General features: G+C 39.3%; 2 protein-coding genes and 2 long non-coding RNA genes across 6 annotated transcripts in view; 2 read left to right on the top strand and 2 right to left on the bottom strand.

Annotated features, from left to right (window-relative positions):
- The window catches only part of LOC128630129 (uncharacterized), a 105,271-nt gene that overhangs the window by 8,701 nt on the left and 75,563 nt on the right, over nt 1–21,007 (top strand). The window lies entirely within an intron of this gene.
- LOC128630214 (uncharacterized) lies at nt 8,716–9,368 on the bottom strand. The gene is made up of 3 exons (XR_008394598.1): nt 9,213–9,368; nt 9,081–9,128; nt 8,716–8,991 (listed from the first exon to the last, which is right to left on the bottom strand). It is a non-coding gene; the product is annotated as an uncharacterized LOC128630214 (long non-coding RNA).
- On the top strand, nt 13,942–14,710 carry LOC128630166 (myotubularin-related protein 5-like). The gene has a single exon (XM_053678791.1). It carries the CDS (start codon nt 14,041–14,043, stop codon nt 14,359–14,361), a length of 321 nt encoding a protein of 106 aa, XP_053534766.1. The 5' UTR covers nt 13,942–14,040; the 3' UTR covers nt 14,362–14,710.
- LOC128630188 (uncharacterized) lies at nt 17,798–20,108 on the bottom strand. The gene is made up of 3 exons (XR_008394562.1): nt 19,296–20,108; nt 18,953–19,029; nt 17,798–18,065 (listed from the first exon to the last, which is right to left on the bottom strand). It is a non-coding gene; the product is annotated as an uncharacterized LOC128630188 (long non-coding RNA).

Below are 21,007 nucleotides of genomic sequence, written 5' to 3'. Positions count from 1 at the left end.
TAAGTCATAACATAAAATTATGAATGTTTCATGCTGTAAAAGTCTTTCATACGTGAATATAACATTGTTTGTATCATATTCAGAATTTGAGGGAAACGTGACTAACAGTGATTACGATGGAGATATTTTAGGTGAGTTGTAGTATATTTACCTTCTATTTACACAGCACAAAAAATAAATAAATAAAAGCTCTTTCACATGTTCTGTGACTTATAGATACGAGTGATGCAATAGAAGACCAAGAGGAAATCATCTCGGAAACCGACATTCAACAAGACATCGAACTACAACATATCTGTGCAGTGTGGCGTGAATTCTTCGAAGTAAAGACTGATTTATTGGAAAACTTTGGACAGATTGATTATACACTTGAATCTGGTCGAGGTACAGATTTTATCCCTTTACTGTATAGCACGCTTGAAAATGTGATTAGATGTCTCTCAGTGAGCATAAAGTTGATTAGGAAATTGTATGATAGATATGACGCAGAAACGACTGAAATGCAGTTCGGATTTGGAGACTAAAAAAAAGAGAACCGAAAATTCTCCATTATCGCATGATTTCTTTTATGACGGAAACCAGAGTGTCTCTTCAATGCAAATACTGTATCAAAGCAACAAATTTCTCCAAGAACCAAGTTTCACTGCACTGTGCTGCTGTATTAACCGGTGACAACGCCCCTGATAACAAAGAGAATTGTGAAGTGAGGTATGACCGAACCAGCTGGCACGATCTGCAACGCTACTTCCGGCAAATCGATGAATTATTCCAAAAAACTGGAAGAGACAAAGAAATGATGCAAATAAAAGTAAGGCTAGAAGAAGTCTTATTCTGAGATGGTCAATATACTATTCTTGATCAGAAACTCCACCTCCCCCAAGACTCCTCCCCACACGCTATATAAATGAGTCTGATTACATATCGAGTCAAAGTATTCTGAACGGCGGAACTGCTGGACAGAGTTATCCAACAAGATCTGAAGGACAACTGTCACGGCTGCGCGATCGATCACCCGAGTCAACTCCAACACGCATGTTTGTTCGATCCTGAAGAGTACTATCTACACCTAAACACCTACAGATTGCTGAAAAAACTGTTTAAACCATGGTTCAAATACACATTGGCAAGAGGTCTGAAACTGTGTGGAATCAAACACACTCCTTCCCTGGAAAAAATTCAAGGCATTGCTGAAGCCACCGTGTGTGAATGGCGAGACGAGCGTGTTCTGCGATAAATGCTTAATCTACACTGGTGTTTGATCATTCTTACCTTGACACTCGAAATGACTGAACGATTGATGAAGAATATATATTATACACCATCAGAACCTGGTTCGTATGGTGGTGTTGAGAGTTTGCAAAGAGCTATTGTTGAGAAAATAGGTAAAAGAGCTAATGATACTGAAATAAAAAACTGGTTAGCAGAGCAGGATGCATACAGTCTACATAAACCAGTATCTACAAAGTTTAAAAGAAACAAGGTTTTTGTGAAGAACATCGATGAACAATGGCAAGCTGATTTAGTCGATATGAGCAACTTGTCAGAGAGTAACGACAATGCAAAATTTATGATCACGTGTATAGATATTTTATCCAAATATGCCTGGGTACGTGTGTTACGAAACAAGACCGGAATCGAAGTAACTAAAGCTTTTGATTCCATTCTAAATGAAGGTAGGGTCCCCAAAAAACTACAAACTGATCAAGGGAAGGAGTTTTTTAACAAAAATTTTCAAACATTAATGAAAAAACATGACATTATTCACTTTGCTACGGGTACGGGGCAAAAAGCATCGGTGTGTGAAAGGTTCAACAGAACGCTAAAGACCAGGATGTGGAGATATTTTACCGCTTTTAACATGAGAAAATACATCGACATAGTTCAGGATTTGATTCAAGCGTACAATCACAATTACCATTCCAGCATCAAAATGAAACCTGCCGAGGTCAACGAATCCAGTTCCTTCAGAGTATTTAAAACCCTCTACGGGCTGTTCACACCTAAATTAAAGAAACTAAATTTCAAGTTTAAAGTTGGTGATATCGTTAGAATTTCTCGTTTAAAAAGACAGTTTGAGAAAGGATACGAGCAAAACTTTACGGATGAATATTTTACAATCTCCGAACGGATACCGAGAGATCCCCCAGTATATAAATTACAAGACTATGATGGTGAAAAAATTGAGGGAACATTTTATGAACCCGAGTTACAAAAGATAATTATCGGTAAAGACAAAACGTTTAAAATTGAGAAAATCTTGTCTGAAAAGACCCGAAACCAGAAAAAAGTCTGCCTGGTGAAATGGGTGGGTTGGCCCGATAAATTTAATTTGTGGGTTCCGGTCGAAGACGTTGTTAACATAACAAAAGGATCACCGTGAACAAAACTGAAAACTATACTCATTAAACCATGGAAGAGTGTGGATTCTTTGTGACCCTTCCAAGCAACGCGTCTTTGGATATTTACCCTAATAATAAGATCGCGCACTACACTACTACTAAATTCGCCAAACCAATCGATTTGAACGGAATATGGGAAGTCTCGCTCGCAGAGGTTCAATATATCCAGAGTTGGTACTCGTTAATGGAGGAAGACAGTTTGTGTCATATTATTCAGAGGGATGGAAAGAGATCACAAAACAGTAACTTTAATATCACTCCAGGATATTATAAAAATATCGATGAAGTGGTTAGTGAAATCAACAACAACATAAAGAAATTGGAGCTCGGAATAGTGCTATTCTATAACCCTATGAAAAATAAAATACGCATCGTATCCCAAAAACATTTCGCGTTCAAAGCTAATGGAAAATTAGCATATATGCTCGGTATGAACCCCGGTGTTCCGATAACGGCCCGAGAACCAGACGCACCTAACCCCGCTGATATTCACGCAGGCTTTTATACGATGTATGTATATACAGACGTTATCGAGTATCAACGAGTTGGTGACAGTTTTGCCCCGTTACTGAGATGCGTACATATAACGGGTGAAAACAACAAAGTCGTCACAATTACTTATGATAAGCTGCATAACGTACCTCTCACCAAGAACCATATTACCGATATAGTAATCGAAGTCAAAACGGATCAGAACAAGCCTATACCTTTTAGTTACGGGAAATTTATTGCTAAACTACACTTTAGACCCGCTAAACATTCGTTCTGTATGTAAAAATGATGGATAGGGGCTACGTTCATCCGCAGACCTACGTGGATTTTTATGTCCACCAGGCTGGAAATGGTCTTCCTGGGTTTCAAGGTGCCCCCACCATGTATGGGTCGGGGCTAGGAGGACTGTTCAAGGGTCTTTTTAGAATGGCGGTTCCGTTCCTCAAAAGGGGTTTTGCTATTGCAAAGCCTCATTTAAAAACAGCTGCTAAAGGGTTCGTAAGTGACGTATTCAGCAATATTATGAGCAAGACACAAGCTCAGAATCAAGACGGATCGGGGCTTGTGTTGATTGCGTGTAAAAAATCTAAAAGGCTCCCAGGGCGTCGACATGTGGTTCCTAATAAAAGGTTACTAAAATCAAGAACAGTGTGAAAAAGACCGAGCACAGAGGCAACAGGCACCCTTCCATCTCTCACAAGAGAAATCGGCTGAACATTTTCTAACATCATGGCGTTCTTACACAGTCTATCCTCAGAGTGTACCAAGACAGAATTGGATATTTTCACATTACCTTTTACCCAAACGAGTATCGAAAAGTACACTTATGTCGAAATACCTCCACTTTCCGCTCTTACGGACAACGGGCCCCTGGAGTTCTACGTGGCTGGAAACGGGGAGGATTACCTCAACTTGAACAACACTTTTTTACATCTGACCTGTAAAATCGTGAACCCCGACAGTTCCAATATAGCTAACGATGCAAAGGTTGGGGTCGTTAACTACCCCGTAGCCTCACTTTTTTCACAAGTGGATGTCATGCTCGGGGATCGTCTTATTTCTCAATCTAGCAGTACATACCCATACCGTGCTACCTTTGAAAGTCTTATCAACTATGGAAAAGATACACTGGAAACACAGTTTTGCACCGGGCTATTCTACAAAGACACAGCGGGGCATATGGACGCCACAGACCCGGACGGACGAAACGAAGGCCTCAAAAAAGGGCCAGTTTCAGTTTCAGTGCACATTCACTCGGATATATTTTTTCAGGATAAACTTTTACTGAACGGGATCGATTTGAGGATTAAAATGGTTCGCAGCAAAGCTGAATTCTGTTTGATGAAGGAAGGAAATGCAAATTTCAATCTGAAAATACTCAACGCTTCTCTTTTTGTGAAGAAAGTAACCGTCTCACCGTCTGTAAAAATCGGTCACGGACAAGCACTTCTCACCGCCACAGCCAAGTACCTGATCGAAAGAGTCTGTTTGAAGACCTTCAGTCTAGCTGCAGGGAGGCGCATTTGTTCACAAGAAAACCTTTTCCTCGGTCCCTTACCTAAAACCATTATGTTTGGGATGGTAGACAACGATGCCTTCAGCGGGTCGTACAATAAAAACCCTTTTAATTTTAAACATTACGATGCAGAGTTTATCGCGCTGTCATGGTTGTTTTTCCTTTCATGGTTTTGTAACCGTAGGTCACCCTTACTTTTACCGTAGGTCACCTTCCTTACTTTTAAAAATGACGCTATCTGTGTCTGTGTACAAACAACGCTGATCCAATCGATCCATCAAATTGTACAGCTCAAGCCTAGCGTACGCTGTAGTGAAAATGCCGATGAATACATTAGCGCTTAGCGGTTTAATCAATCTCTCGTCTGCGTAACGCCACTGTACCATCGCCACCTCCTCATTCAAAAAAGAGAACTGACTCACATTATAAATATCGGAGAACATGAACTGTAAAAACTCGGCAGGATCTCGAATTAAGGTCGTGTTCGATCTGTCTGGTCTTTGACACATCTTACCCCACAACGAGTTTAGTGTGAGTTTAGATCTTTTGGCAGGATTAACAGTGATAAATTTCGGATCCAACGTAATCCCTTCGTTCTCCTTATATTTGCAAATGTACTCACGTTTAGATGATTCATCAACGACCCAGGACGGATAACCTGAACTTTCCTGTTTGGTCTTGAGGAACATTTTAATATATCTCGTAAAAAGCTTATCAGACCTTTTAGGAAAGTGCCACACTTCAAACACTTTTAGAATTTTGTAACCTTTTTCGACGGCTTTCTCAATTTCGATAAATGCCCATGTTCCGATAAGAGCTCTCTCCTGAGCCGTATGATCGCAATGTTTTAACTGATGTTCGGCACATGTTCTACATAGAGGAAAGAGGAGTTTGCTTTTTACACGAAATGGTAGAACAGGTGCCCACAGACCCCTAGGTGGGAATACCTTTGCTATAATGATACCAAAGTAATATTTCAGAGGTTGAAAGTCACGATAAATGATGATAGGGTGATCGATCGGGTTTGTCTTTGTCTTATTTACGAATGCGTAAAGCGAGGTAAAATCGAAATAAACGATTCTCTCACCGGGTTGAGCTACATAATGCAAGTTTAACGCGTTTGTTCGACCGCCGTAAAGAGCATCTCGCGGGTTTAAACGCTCAGGACAGTCAAAGTCTTTTAGAAAATTTTGCACGAGATTGTCGTTTTTCTTCATTTCATTCCACTCATGTTCCCACATCAGAGTGACTTGCAAATTGAGAGTGTCTTGCAAATTCTTAATTCTCTCAATCGATTTTTGATGAAATCTCAGAAGGTTGCGTTTGATTTGGTAAGAGGATGCGGGGTCATTGAGGGAAAACACTTTTCACAGCCGTGATAAAAACACCCAAGAAACTCAAAAACCTTCCTCACAGTAACCATCTACGTAATAGGTACCGAACCTGACTTCACCTTCATTCAACGCGTGGCGAATGGGTAGGTTTTGCGTTTTTGAAACATATTCGAGCCATTGTATGGAAGGTGTTGAGAAAGATTTCTGAGTGGTGATGTAATTATCGAGCGGTGGAATAGATAAAGTGTCTTTACGCAGGAAGTTGGTTCTAAAGATTTTCATGCACACAGATGTGATCATTATGCATTTAAAAGGATCGACCTTTGTACTATCCAGAATTTCTTGTCTGAAAGCTATACATACCTTTCTCAAAATTTCTACGTCGTTCACACAGTATTCCGCCATCTCTTTCTTGAAATCAAACACTTTGTCAGAAACCGTTCTGTACCACTTAAAGAATTCTTCTCTTTCCTTAGGCATCATGCCATCTACACCGTAAAACTTAGGGTCAGGATACGGCCCTACGTAATCCCGATGTTCTACGGTGTTCCAGAAATGGGGAAAATAGCCTTTCTTGCTTTCCGAAAAACCCATGGCTTTTGGGATGCTACTCAATTTCATGGGTAAGAACGATAGACTATCAATGTAGGACTGACGAAACGCGTTATTGATGAAGCACAAAATTTTACCGCCTTGCGCTATGATTTCGGGTGTGATTCCTTCTTTCACTAAATGGTTTAACAAAAGGTATGAATCGAACCCTCTAGCGTTATGAGCGATAAACTTGTAACTGTGGTATGTATTACACTGAAACTTTTTAAAAGAAGGCATTGACGCAATCATCCCCTTCAGCCACCCACTCCTCTCCCTTAAAATCAATACAGCATATGAAATTAGCTACATGTGTTCCTGTTTCCTGCCTAGTCTCGAAATCGTAAAACACATAATCCGTATTTTCGCTTTCTTTCCTGGCCCTCTGTATAAAACATCTATGCTCGATATCCTCATCGAGTTTTTGGCCACAGAGTATGCATTTCGAATGGGCACATACGTGATTCTCACGATTAGAAGGTTTATCCCTTATCACACGTTTACATTTACCGCAGTAGAATCCCATTTCACACATAGAATATTCGCCTTTGTGCGATTGAATCTTTGCTTTATGCCTCTCGAAACAGTATTGGGAGCTACACAGTCTCTGACACTCTGGACATTTAGTAACATTCTTAGGGTGTTTGTAACAATCGGGGTCGTGACAAACGTTGCAGCTATAAGCGCATTTATGTTTCCATAAAACGTCAAACCCCGAATGGCAGAAATGACAAACATGACTCGTTCCTAAAAGTCCGTTGATACTTTTAACCCCGTAATAGTGGTTGTCATGTAAAAACAAGTAAATGGTTTTTTCGTGGGGAGTCTTGCTAGTTTGAAAGAAAGAGTATCCGGCTTTGCTAGCAGAACAGTATACGATTACGATTTTGCAATTCTAATGTCTCTCAAATCTCGATACGTCAGCGAAGCTGACCGCGGTGTTTACGGATAATCCCACATCGTGTTGTCATTTTCTAGCGATTTGTTCGGTTTCAAAATAATTTTTTTCACGATTCAAAAGTTGGCTAACACACAAGGCGAAGCACATGTTGTCTCTGTTGTGAAAAATGTATAGATGCTGCATTTTCTTCTGCAGGGTTTCTGTTTTGAATATATGGCCTATTTTCCTTCTAATTCCACCACCCCGAGGTGGTCGGACGATTTGGACGACTATTTCAAGGGTATTATCGGTAAAAATTTCACGTTTACTCTGAATTGCATTTTCGAGCATGGTCAGAAAAGAACCTAAATCGATGACACCATTGTATAATTGAACGCGTGATGAAACATTGATCGTATCACCTCTAATTTCAACGGTGACTACATCCTTGGCAGAAATTAAATTGTTAGCGATTTCAATCGCGCTGTTTAAAATCTCTAAAACATAATTATAAAAATCTGCAAAGCTGTCAACGTTCGCGATAGAAGAAAAATTCACTCTTCTCCTAATCTCAGTGTTGTTGAATCTTTCCCGATTAATTATTCTAATATTAGGATCTAATCCATCACGCTCTTGCTCTACTTGGATATCGGGCGAGTTTTCCATCTGAGAATCTTGGGTATCAGGCGAATGTGTGTTTTCCATTTGAGAATCTTGGGTATTAGGTGAGTGTATGTTTTCCATTGGGCGGTTGCGTTCATTATCGTTTTCCGAATTTTGTGCAATATTGTCAGAGTTTTCGATTAAGTTAACAAGACCATCATTTATCCTCATAATACTTTGATTAAGTTCGTGTATCGTATCATGAGAAGATAACGGACCAGGTTCCTGAGCGTTTTCTGGAGTCGAGACGATATTCTGAACGGTAGGTAATGACATATTTTCATTGATTTGATTCACCACGTCTATTAAACATGGATTTATCTGCATAGATTCTCTTTGTTCAATTAGGTTATTTTGTAACTCTAACAGACATTGATTTAATTCGAAAAATATGTCGTGCGACGTGACCGGCGTACTTGATACAGTTTGACTGGAAATTCGTCTGGGGTTTTCATTTTGAGTATTGTTCTGTTCTGACGATCTTAAATTTTCGTTCAACTGATTGACTGCATCGATTAGATCAGGGTTTATTTGTACTGAATGACCGTGTTCATTTAGGTTATTATGTAACTCTAACAGACATTGATTTAATTCAGAAAATATATCATTCGGCGTCACCGTTGTGTTTGATACGACGTGATTTGGACTCTGATTAGGTCTCTCACTAATGACTTGGTGTGACGGTATTAAACTTTCGTCAGCCTGTTGATCGCTTTGATCGGTTCAGGGGTGTGTGCGAATCATTTGAAAAACTCTGGTTTCCGTCATAAAAGAAACCATGCGATAATGGAGAATTTTCGGTTCTCTTTTTTTTAATCTCCATATCCGAACTGCATTTCAGTCGTTTCTGCGCCATATCTATCATACAATTTCCTAATCAACTTTATGCTCACTGAGAGACATCTATTCACATTTTCACGCTGTACAGTAATGGGATAAAATCTGTACCTCGACCAGATTCAAGTGTATAATCAATCTGTCCAAAGTTTTCCAATAAATCAGTCTTTGCTTCGAAGAATTCACGCCACACTGCGCAGATCTGTTGTAGTTCGATGTCTTGTTGAATGTCGGTTTCCGAGATGATTTCCTCTTGGTCTTCTATTGCATCACTCGTATCTATAAGTCACAGAACATGTGAAAGAGCTTTTATTTATTTATTTATTTATTGTGCTGTGTAAATAGAAGGTAAATATACTACAACTCACCTGAAATATCTCCGTCATAATCACTGTTAGTCACGTTTCCCTCAAATTCTGAATATGATACAAACAATGTTATATTCACGTATGAAAGACTTTTACAGCATGAAACATTCATAATTTTATGTTATGACTTACGTGTGGAACTCAGATTCAAAAGGTCCTGAGTGGTTGTTTCGGGAATCTCATCATCAGAAATAATCACCAAGCTGTCTATAAAACAGTAAAACATACTTTTAATAACTTAACATTCTCAATTTAGATCACTACATAGATCTAAGAGACAAATTGTAATTACCTATACACTAGAATCAGATGAGCTTAACTCGGTCTTGCACTGTAATATAAATGTAATGAATATTTACATTTTAGATAAAGTATCGTACCAGATTACATAATGACCAGATAAGGATGATGATTTTTGTACTCAGAATGATTAGTTCTAAGTTTATATCAATATCATTGCCTACTGGATAATTACATAAACATTGTATTTCAATTTATATTTAACTATTAATTGATTAAAATACAAATTTTTCCCTGCCGAGAAATCCATGGGGTCTGGAAGTAGTGAAGGATAGACTCTGGAAATTCTGTTGAACTTTGCCGATGTTCAAACTTTCGAAGTAGTGAAGAACTGACTCTGGAAATTCGGTCGAACCTTTTCCGCTGTTAAAACTTTCAAAGTGCTCGACTTTATAAACAGGTTCGTATGCATTTGAGTGTGTGTGTGGGGTGTGTGTTTGTGCTCGGGAATGCATCAGAACGGGGGTTTTACGTTGTTGACCTTTTGACCTAGGCCTGACTCGGAGTGCTTCATATTCTACGTGAAAGGAAAAGATCGTGTGTTCCCGGGACCGAGAACTTGAAAAGCAAAACGTTCCTTTTTCTGCATCGAAAAAAACCCGGATGTACATCCGTTTGACATTACCCAATATTGAATCTTTTCATGTTCTAACATTTTTTCTATTCTTCCCAAAAAAGGGTGAGCTTTTTTCGGCGCGTTAGGACAAACATCAGCCATGTTGTAAGATCGCACATGTTGTTCTAAGTACAGAGCATTATAAAACCTAGAGGGATGCTCGACTTTTATAAGCAGGTTCGTATGCATGCGTTTGTCTGTACATGCACGTGTGTGTTTGTGTGTGTGTGTGTGTGTGTGTGTGTGTGACATTTTTGTTTGGATGTGGGATACACATGGCCGTACCATGTATGGTAACGTTTCTGTCACGAATGGATGTGAACCAGATTTAACATAACTATATATATTTTTATGACCTACCTCAGAGAGTTTCATATTCTATGTGAAAAGAAAGAACATGTGTGTGCAACTTGTGTGGGTGGAAAACACATGGCCGCACCATGTATGGTAACGAATGGATATGAACCAGATTTAACATAACTATATATATTTTTATGACCTACCACAGAGCGTTAGAAGGACCATGTGTGCAACGTGTGTGGGGCGGAAAACACATGGCCGTACCAGGTATGGTCACGAATGGATGTGAACCAGATTTAACATAACTATTAATATTTTTATGATCATGACCTTTGATCTAGATATAGAGAGTTAGAATGTGTATCTTTTTGAGCTTTGACCTATACCTGTCAAAACTACGGTTACAATATATACCAATTATTTATCTCTCACACAATCTGGGAATATTTTTATATATTACAGGTCTAAAAGTTCTAAGTGATTTTCACAATGGGCAGTCTGGCAGATGTCTAAAATATTTACAATGCCAAGTTCTTGACGGCTCCACCATTTTTAAATCACTCACAGCAGATATTGATAAAGTAATTATTATAATACAAACAGTCCCACTGGACTCACACCCCACAGTCTGTACAAGATTCAGACATTCAATGAAAAAGCAGAAATATCTCACAAAGTCCTGTTTTACTCATCTCAATCTGAAGATCACACACACACAGCGTTTATTATTTTTTGTCTTTTTTTTCTTTCTTTCTTTCTGTTTTCACACCGAAGCAGGTATGCCTGCGCAGATAAGAACACACACACACACACACACACACACACACACACACACACACACACACACGCACTGAGGCCTTTACTCACACTTGTCTCCAAAACTAATTTTCAGAGCTCATCAAACACACGTCTCCTTATGTATGGAGTTCATATACACACTTTATTCTAGTAATAGCAGAGTGATATCTTCCTAATGTAAGGCTCCCGGAATGTTGTCCTTCACCCAGGTGGACCTGGTCCTGGAAGGTCTGTCAGGTGCCCCATTTGAGCTCTTAGAGTGGATCTACTGTCTCAAGCCGGAGAGCTGATTTATCACCCTTGGCCAGAACTGTGGAAACTGTGGATCTGGCCCCTGACGGGCCCCAGCTCATAGATTCTATTCTCATGACTGTAGAGACCATGTTAAATGCTAGAGCACCATCCACAAGGAAATTGTATGCACTCAAGTGGCAGCTTATTGTCTCGTAGGCTAGACTGATAAAAAAAAAAATGCTTTGTTTTGACAACAGAAACCCTTATAGAATTTGGTAATGGTTTTAATGGGAATTGCATTGGTTTTAATGGAATATGTAATGGTCCCTTAGGACCTCTAATGGTAATTTGTTGCCGTTTATTGGTGGCATGTTATGTCTAGGGGTACCATTAAGGACCAATAGAACACCTTTGAAATTTGGTAAAGGTTTTTAAGGTTTGTAATGGTATTTGTAGTGGAATCCATTAGAATTTCTGTGATGGTTTTCAGCAGAGATGTGTCACTATTTCCGCTGATTAAAACACCTACAGCTGAGGAACTTCGGTGCTCGTCATTAGGCTAGACCAATAAAAATGCTTTGTTTTAACTAATATGGGAAGATTAAAAAAAGAGGGCTATATGTGGGAAAAGAAATGACAGGCGAGGTTACACGGGTTAGTAGCTATCTAGCTAGTGGCTTCAAGCAGTCGTCTATTTGCACGTACAGAATGACAAATAATTAACTGCACTGGAAGCTTTCATAAAAATTAAAAATAACACTCCAGACTGTATACGGTACCATAACGGAGACCAACTGTATGTTGATACGTGAAATTCTGGAGGGACGTCGGACGGCGTGGCGCGGTGACATAATGACGTGCCGTTAATCCATTTATGTTCTATAACATGTAAAACGGGTACACGAGAGGAGTATTCTAAAAGCGACTCATGTAAACACCTTAATCACATTATTATCTTACTCAGAGTAAGGTCAATAATTACATTACTGCTGTCCATGTAAACGTAGTGCATGTGTACTGAAGTGCTAACAGTGAAATCTGACTACCAAAACCCCACTATGCAATGAGCCTTCATTAAAAGCACTCACAAAATAAAAACACTACTCACCATCTACACGTGAACTCCCATCCTCACAGAATGACTCGCAGATGTCCGAACCTCCATCTGAAAAACAAAAAGTGGTGAGTTTATTCGAGCATCACATTCTCTTCTCTCCTCTCTTTTCCCCTCCAGGCTAAAGATGGTGGCTATGAGAGCGAAATTTTCCATCCCAATGTGGAACTGAATTTCCTGGAGATTCCCAACATCCATGTGCTGCGGGAATCTCTGCACAAGCTGAAGGAGGTGGTCTACCCCACCATAGAAGAACTTCACTGGTACTCTGACACAGATGCCACGCACTGGCTGGAGTATATCAGGGTAAACACACACACACAAAATATATATATATATATATATATATATATATATATATATATATATATATATATATATATATATATATATATATATACACACACACACACACACACACACATACACGAACCTCATAAGAAATTAGCCTTATAGAATCTGTTTTGCTTCTGTATGGGGTGATACAGTGTAAAATACAGATCATTCACCAAAATTTAATATAAAAATCAGTTACAAAACACATAAAAGTCACAACATGCACTTACCGTGCACTTAAATAGGAACACCTGCTCATTTATACAGTTATCAGCTAATCATGTGGCAGCAGCACAATGCATAAAATCATGCAAATACAGGTCAAGAGTTTCAGTTAAAGTTCACATCAAACATCAGAATGGGGAAGAAATGTGATCTCAGTGACTTTAACCATAGCATAGTTGTTGGAGCCAGATGGGCTTGTTCAAGTATTTCAGAAACTGCTGGGAATTTCATACAGTAGTCTCTAGCATTTTACACAGAATGGTGTCAGAAAAAACCCATAAAAACACTGAGTGAGAGACAGTTCTGTGGGTGGAAACATCTTGTTGATAAGAGAGATCAGAGGAAAGTGACCAGATTGGTCAGAGCTGCCAGGAAGGATATACTGTAGTAACTCATATAATCGCTCTTTATAACCGTGGTTAGCAGAAAAGCATCTCAGCATGCACAACACATCAAACCAAACCACAGAGATCACATTTCCCCCCATTCTGATGTTTGATGTGAGCATTGTATGCATTGTGCTGCTGCCACGTGATTGGCTGATTGGATAACTGCATAACTAATCATTGATATACTTATTACTCAGTCATTGTTTGAACAGGTATGCATGTAGAGAGCAGCAATGTCTAGCCTTATTTAAACAGCATGTCCTCTCCTAATTCGAAGACATTTCACAAAACAGGAAACAGAAGAACATAAGAACACAGAGCATCTGTTTTGTTTTGTAGTTAGATATTATGCCCTGAACATACGTTGTGAATAATTATTACATTTTAATTGTTAAGTACTTATTTAATTAATTAATATCTACATGTTGTTCTAGACAACTATTTGTGATACCTTGTTTGTGAACCCTTGTGTGTTGTGTTTTACTCACAGTGAAGTGATGGTTGTTTGACCTGTGTGTGTGTGTGTGTGTGTGTGTATGTGTGTGTGTGTGTGTGTGTGTGTGTGTGTGTGTGTAGCTGTTATTAGCAGGTGCAGTGCGTATAGCAGTTAATGGTATAGCAGATAAGGTTGAATGTAGTAAGAGCTCGATGGTGGTGCACTGCAGTGACGGCTGGGACCGTACGGCTCAGCTCACCTCTCTGGCCAAGCTGATGCTGGACTCGCACTACCGCACACTCAGTGGCTTCCAGGTACTGATCGAGAAGGAGTGGATCAGCTTCGGACACAAGCTGACCTCGGTGCGTATGAGCAGTGAGGGCGTGGTTGTGTGTGGGCGCGTGAACGCATGTATATTTAACCCCATCTTTCTCTCTCTGTTTCTCAGCGTGTTTGCCTTGGAGATGAGAATCACGCCAACTCGGAACGATCCCCTCTCTTTGTGCAGTTCATCGACTGTGTGTGGCAGATGAGGAGACAGGTCAGCTACTGATGCTTTACACCACAACACTGTTGAATTCTCCAATCTGATTGGTCAGAAGGCGTTGGAGACATTTCTGTAACAGCAAGATTCTGATTCCAGCTGCAAGGGAAATTACAGCTTTATAGTGATGTGCTCGTTCCTATAGTAACAGCTCTTTCACAGGGTCTAGTATGGCGTACGCAATACATATTCTAAGCTTAATCGTAAACATATTATAAACATGTCACTTAAAGAAAAAGACGTATGATCATTGTGATCTAGTTAAGATTTATAAGTTATCTATTTATGGAAGTTTTATGGAAGTAGTCTCCAGTGTCACAGCAGAGAGGACACTGCACTTTCCAGTTTCTCAGTAACATTGCAAGTCTTATTCATTTCAAGAGTTAGGGGGAAAAAAGAGAGGCTTGTGAGGAAACTATTGTTTTATTTTAAAGTAAGAGATCATAATGAGAACAAACTCTCTTTTCCAGGACCTTCCACAGGGCTCCAGATGGTGACTAAAATGGTCGCTATGCGACCAACTTTTTCATTTTGTGACCATGTTTTTTCTGCCAGTCGCCAGTGGCCACCGTTACCCTCAAACAAAATTAAAAAACGAATTAAATAGAAATGACCATACATCGTCTTGTGTTAGGCTACTGAACTCACATCCCCTCTTGCACATGCGTGTACCTGCCCTAGCGCCTGCACTCCTGTATGGTTTCCATAGATGAACAGAAACAGGTTTAACGTCACGTTTATCAGGTTAAAAAGTTGGAAGTGAACTTTATTAAAGGTGTTTAATTTAGTTTGATGTGGTTTAGTTTGTTAGAATGTGAATTTATCCGTTATATGTAGGCTAGCTAACTGCGTAGTTAACTAACGTTAGCCAGCTGAGAAGAAAAATATCAGAGTTTTCCTCATTCCCTGCCTGTCCAAACCCTGCCTCCTCTACATCAGATGCCCACGATGTTGAGACCAACTCGACCAGTGAAAGTTCTCAAGTGACATTTGAGTCATCCCAGCCCGTTTCAATCGGTGTGCAATCTTTTACAGATGATGACAGGCAAGCGCAGCGAGTTGAGTCTTCTCCCGTCCCTGCGGCCCTCATCCCGACAAGACAGTTTAAATCAGCTTGCCTACAAGAGTTCGCCTGGTTACGTTATGACAAAGGGAAAATGTACTGCACCTTTTGTGCTAAAGCAGGACAAGATATTGCTGGTAAAACAGAGTTCATTACCAGTTCGAGTCATTTTAAAAAAGAATCCGTGAAGAAGCATGGAGACAGTACAAAACATGAGAACGCCAGGGATTGTGTCATTGCTAGCTCTGCCCCTCGTGCCACCCCAATCGTGAAAGCAGTGCAACGTGCTAGTGATAAAGTCGCTGAAAAAGAGATGAGGGAATTGAAAATAAAATTCAATGCAGCCTACATGACTCTGAGCCTGAATAAGCAGGAAACAACTAATTGTACATAGTAGAATAAGAAAGTGAAAAAAAGAATCAAATGACTGGACATTTAAGTATTTACGGTAATATGATTCAATATGATGTACTGAACATTGCACATATTGTGTATGTAAAGGATACATTGTGTAAACTATGGGAGGCAGAGTAAACAAAGGCAGACAGTACAGAGGGGAAAGAAAAGGCAGTGTGAGGTAGCCATTTAACAATATCATCATATGTCATATGACAACACTATATTTTGGCTCCTGAAAATTTGATTTGGCGCCAAAATATTTTGGGTTTAGCAGCCAACGGCTCCTAGATTATTTTTTTTGCCTGGAGCCCTGTTACAAATTGTTCTTTGGCTATGCCCCATGTTTGTGCAATGGCTCAGACCGGTTTTTCCTCTTTTCTCAGCTTCAAAACGGCTTGCTTTTCTCCCATAGACAGCTCTCTGGTCTTCATGTCGGTTTATTCTTTTTAACAACAAATGCTGTCTCCACAGGTGAAACCCAGGGCTCAAACCAAGAGAAGACATTCAGAGCTATTCATTCTTTAAAGTCCATTTAACAAGGTACACCTGGCCAGCAAGAAAAACCATCAGTCACTCGTTCCAGTATTTTTGAACAGTTAATGAATAGGGTGGCTTCAAAAAAGCTGCCATATTTTAATCTGTGTAACACGTCTAGATGTAAATATGAGGAAATGAAAGCTGAAATTCTGATCTATCGTCTCATATTCGTCTTTTATCTCAAACCCAAATGTCACTGTATAGCAAAAGCAATAGAATTGGCCTTGATGTTCCAATACTTTTATAAGAAATAAATATAATTTCCGTACTGAACAAAAGACCGATTATCTGTTCAGGCGTTATTGTGCAGATCCACATTTAAGCATCTTACTATACACTGTTAAACCCAGTGTTTGTGTCCTTTCTTTCAGTTTCCTTCTGCTTCTGAGTTCAAAGAGCTTTTTCTCATCCCCATCCTGGATCGCCCCTACAGCTGCCTGTTTGGTACATTCCTCTACAGCAGTGAGCAGGAGAGAATGGAAAAGGTACGCTCCACATTTCTCCACTAATGGGCGGAGGCTTTCCAGCCTGTCTGATTTTCCTGAATGGAAATGAATTTGTCTAAGTGTCTTATGACTTCTCTCTCTGTCTCTCTCTCTCTTTTGTTTTTAGGAAGTACAGGGTAAAACGGTCACTGTGGTCCTACGTTAACAGTCAGCCGGAGGACTTCACTAACCCGTTCTATGTGGACTGTAAAAACCAGGTGCTGTATCCACTGGCCAGTCTCACACATCTGGAGCTCTGGGTGGGTTATTATGTGCGCTGGAACCCACGCATGAGACCACAGGTGCTTATACTGCAAACCACACTCTATGAAATTCTGGGGAAATGCTCAAAAATAGTGTTTCCAATATATACCAAAATACCTAGTTACTTGTATAACTGAACAGTGTCACTTCAGACACATGATGAATGTCACTTTTTATTACTAGATATTTCTGGGTTTTAATTTCCAAGTTTGCTTTAAAAACACAAAACCATTTCTATCAGCACAAAGCTAAAAACACAAAAGCTGGAGTAATGGGTCGGTAAGCATAAAAAGTGCCGTACACAGTGGAACTGGACACACGAGGAACTCTGACACTGTTGACTCTTCAGTGGTTCCATTTTCTGTTCTAGTTTGTAGGTACAGGTTTCAGTCTTCAACAACATTGTAGTTTTCTTTTTAAAATGCACTCCTTGGTTGTGCTCACTGCATTACAAACTCAAATCCAACATTGTGAGATTATTTTTTTTAAGTGTGTAGAAATGGAGTTTTCTTGTGATTCCTCTATATTCCTGTATATTTCATGATTGGCTGGTTAGAAAACTACATGAACGTACAGGTGTTCCTAATAAAGTGGACGGTGAGTGAACATGACGTGGCTGAAACGATTTCCAAAACACTTCAGGAGCAGCTAGCGATAAAGATTAAGGTTACACCGGCTTGATGACTGATCTTTTAATAATGCTACATAAATAAATAGAAAGCGAATGGAATGATTTAGAAAATCGGTGTCCCAGAACGAAACTGATGTTTGTGTGCTTTGTTGATTATGTAGATGCCGCTCCATCAGAATTTGAGAGAGTTACTGTTTTTGCGTGAAGAACGTGGAGGAGCTCCAGAGAGAGGCCACGTCATCCTGCTCCATCTCCTCATCCTCAGAGCATACTTCTCCCTCCTCACATAGTGGTACACCACTTCACACTGCCGTCTAAACACACACACACACACACACATTTAAGAGCACACACTGTCTTTACTCAATGAATACACTCTCAGGCACAAGTAGGGAGTGGATGAGTATGAAGCGGACACACACACACACACACACATTCCTGTTTGCAATTTTTTTTAACTATAGAGAAGTAACCTAGTGTCACATTTTATAAATCCTTAATACTTAAAAATGGATCTTGGAATGATAGTCAGCATGTCTGCAGCATGAACTCATAGTATTTACGATCTAGTATTTGACCTGTAAATATGTAAAAAAAGAGAAGTATTCATATATTTGTCCTTACACGTCATGTTCATCTTTCCCTGTGGCCTCATTTGCTCCTCTGTGCCAACTCCCTTTCATCTTTTAACATTTCAATTGTTGGCTCAAATTTAGCCTATTACCCAAAAACATTTAAAACTCAACTTAGAAGCCAATACTCACATCTACCTCTGAGCCCAGTTGGAGATAGAAAAAAATATACCAGCCGTGAGTGAGAAGAAGCAAGGGTCCAGCTTTATTGTTCCATTCCACCACACGAGATCCACACCGATGAGAATTCTCAAAAGTGATCCCCCTACCCTGAGCTTAAGCTCCAGTATTCATACTGTATTTACACACTAAATAGCCCATATGTTTCAAAAAGACTATGATCTCACTACCAATAGGGTTAAAAAAGAGCTAATTTGCCTTACTCTTATGTTCCAGAAAAGGGCTATTTCACTTACACATAGAATTGAAACCAGGGGTTTTAATTTACACATAAAATCAGAACCCAGGCATTTCTAATAACCCAGAAAATAAAAACCCAGAGTGTGATTATTGTTTGATTATTGTGAGTAAAGAAACTGCATGTTGTTCTGTACAGTCTGGAGACTCACTATGCGAATATCGTGCCATTGTAACCATGCGTGCACGACTCCACGATGTTTTTAGCGACTAAGGAGAACATGTATTCCTGCAGGACAGATAAACACACACACAGCAGTTAAAACAGTTTACTCTTAAAAAAAAGCCCTAAAAACACAAAAACATGATAAAGCTGAAGGTTTAAATAAACCACAATAATACTAATAAAACCTTTAAGACCATAAACGTTGAATCTCTTTTGGTGAATCAAACTTACAGAACTCGCCGGTATGATTCACTTCAGTGAGTTGACTCTTTTAGACTATTTGTTGTAGGTGTTTTGTTTGATTCACTCTTCGCTTTCGCTCTTCTCACCTGAGTCGCGTCCATGTCCACCACGTGATCGTAGGTGAAGTTTCGCGGCTTGGGTTTGGAGTTCAGACGCAGCGTGTGTTCCGAGGTCACCGTCAAACATAAATCCTGGTCTCCGTCTGTCCACAGTCGGCCTTGGGTCAAAGGTCGCACGCGGAGGTACACCTTAATGGATTCTTCATCGCTGTTATTGAAGAAGATAAAAAATATATATTTTTTAAAAGACACGTTTATTTTCAAGATTGACCAAAGAAGAGACAAATGTGCAATATGCACGTTTCAAACTGACTTTCACATTTCACCAAGTCATTGAGCTGAAGATAAAGTTTAACATTTTTCTAGAGTTCTGTTTTTATATAAAGAAACACAACTGCCCAAGAAATGATTCACTGATTCAATCCTCTGAACTGACTGATTTAGTGATTCATTCAAATGATTCAAGTTCATCCCTTTAGCCATTTCCAAACGAGATTTTGTGCGCATCGCAAATCGGTTACCTTTTGTGTCCCTCAAATCTTTGTGTTATGGGACAATGAAATGAAACTTGCCAGCCAATAATTCTAATTCCACAAATAATTGCAATTGTATGAAAAATCAGAAGGTCTGCGCGATATGACAAAAACATATCATATCGCGATACTTCTATGATACACGATGCGTACCTCGATATACGTTTTAGCTAACAAACTGTCTGCAAAAAACAGCAGTAAAATAAAAATAAAAAAGTTTTCTTTAATGTAGACAGAGAAGAGTAAGTGTTTTTTTATTACATCAAATAAACAGCATCTATTCAGTACCGTTTAATTTGTAATGATCAAAAACATTTAAAAAATACATCGCCGTACCAACGATATCTCAGAAAAGTGTATTGCGTAATCATTTATCACGATGCAGATATTATATTGATATAATCGCCCAGCGCTAGACGGAATGGAGCAGGTGCTTGTCTGATAGGACACCAAGTAACCTCCCCTAAACGGTTACACCCACGGGTCTGATGAAAAAAGATTGTGTCGACGTGGGAAATTTTATCGATAGTCTGCATTTCCATCAGCAATAACGGTAAATATTTCAACGCTCTAAACCTTTCTTCAGAAAAATAAGAAGTCGTCCTTGGATGGAAAGATTAGTAACGTGTGAAACTTCTTGACGCGTCTGATTTACTGATTCACTGAGTTAGTTCACTGAACTGTTTGATTCCCTAAAAGTTCTTTATCTAATCTTGTATCAGCTAATTTCACTCCCCTTATCTTAAAGATTAAATCCAACATTCAGAGTTGGGGTAACCGCCCCTTTCTCTAATTGGCAGGATCAATGTTATTAAAATGAATAGATTACCGAAGTTTCTTTTCTTATTTCAGGCTTGGGAAAGCTTGTTTTCAAACAATCCACATCAGAGAGGAATGATTTCTAGGATTTATGATTTTATTCTGGCGTTAGGCAGTGAGGCGAGTACCAAAATTAAGAATGCGTGGGAAACGGAGTTAGGAGTACAGATAAGTGAAGAGTGTTGGGAACGTGCTATAGGTAGGATACAGTCTACCACTTCCTGTGCTCGTCTTGGACTCCTCCAGTTCAAAGTTTTACACAGAGTCCATTTATTTTATCACCCTTTATTCTATCTTATTATTCTTATTATTATTGTAGTATTCATATTAGCATAAGATTAGGAAATAATTTCTAAAAACTCTCAGTCACACCATCAGGCTAACTCT

This window comes from Ictalurus punctatus, unplaced genomic scaffold (genome assembly GCF_001660625.3).
Source record: "Ictalurus punctatus breed USDA103 unplaced genomic scaffold, Coco_2.0 Super-Scaffold_100046, whole genome shotgun sequence".
NCBI classification, from domain to species: Eukaryota; Metazoa; Chordata; class Actinopteri; order Siluriformes; family Ictaluridae; genus Ictalurus; species Ictalurus punctatus.
Note: the sequence above shows the minus strand (reverse complement) of the source record. Positions and strands in the feature narration are given on the sequence as shown.

What these genes read in the sequence shown, in the direction of transcription:
- LOC128630166 (XM_053678791.1), top strand. Translation starts at nt 14,041, where the DNA reads ATGGTGGTGCACTGCAGTGACGGCTGGGACCGTACGGCTCAGCTCACC.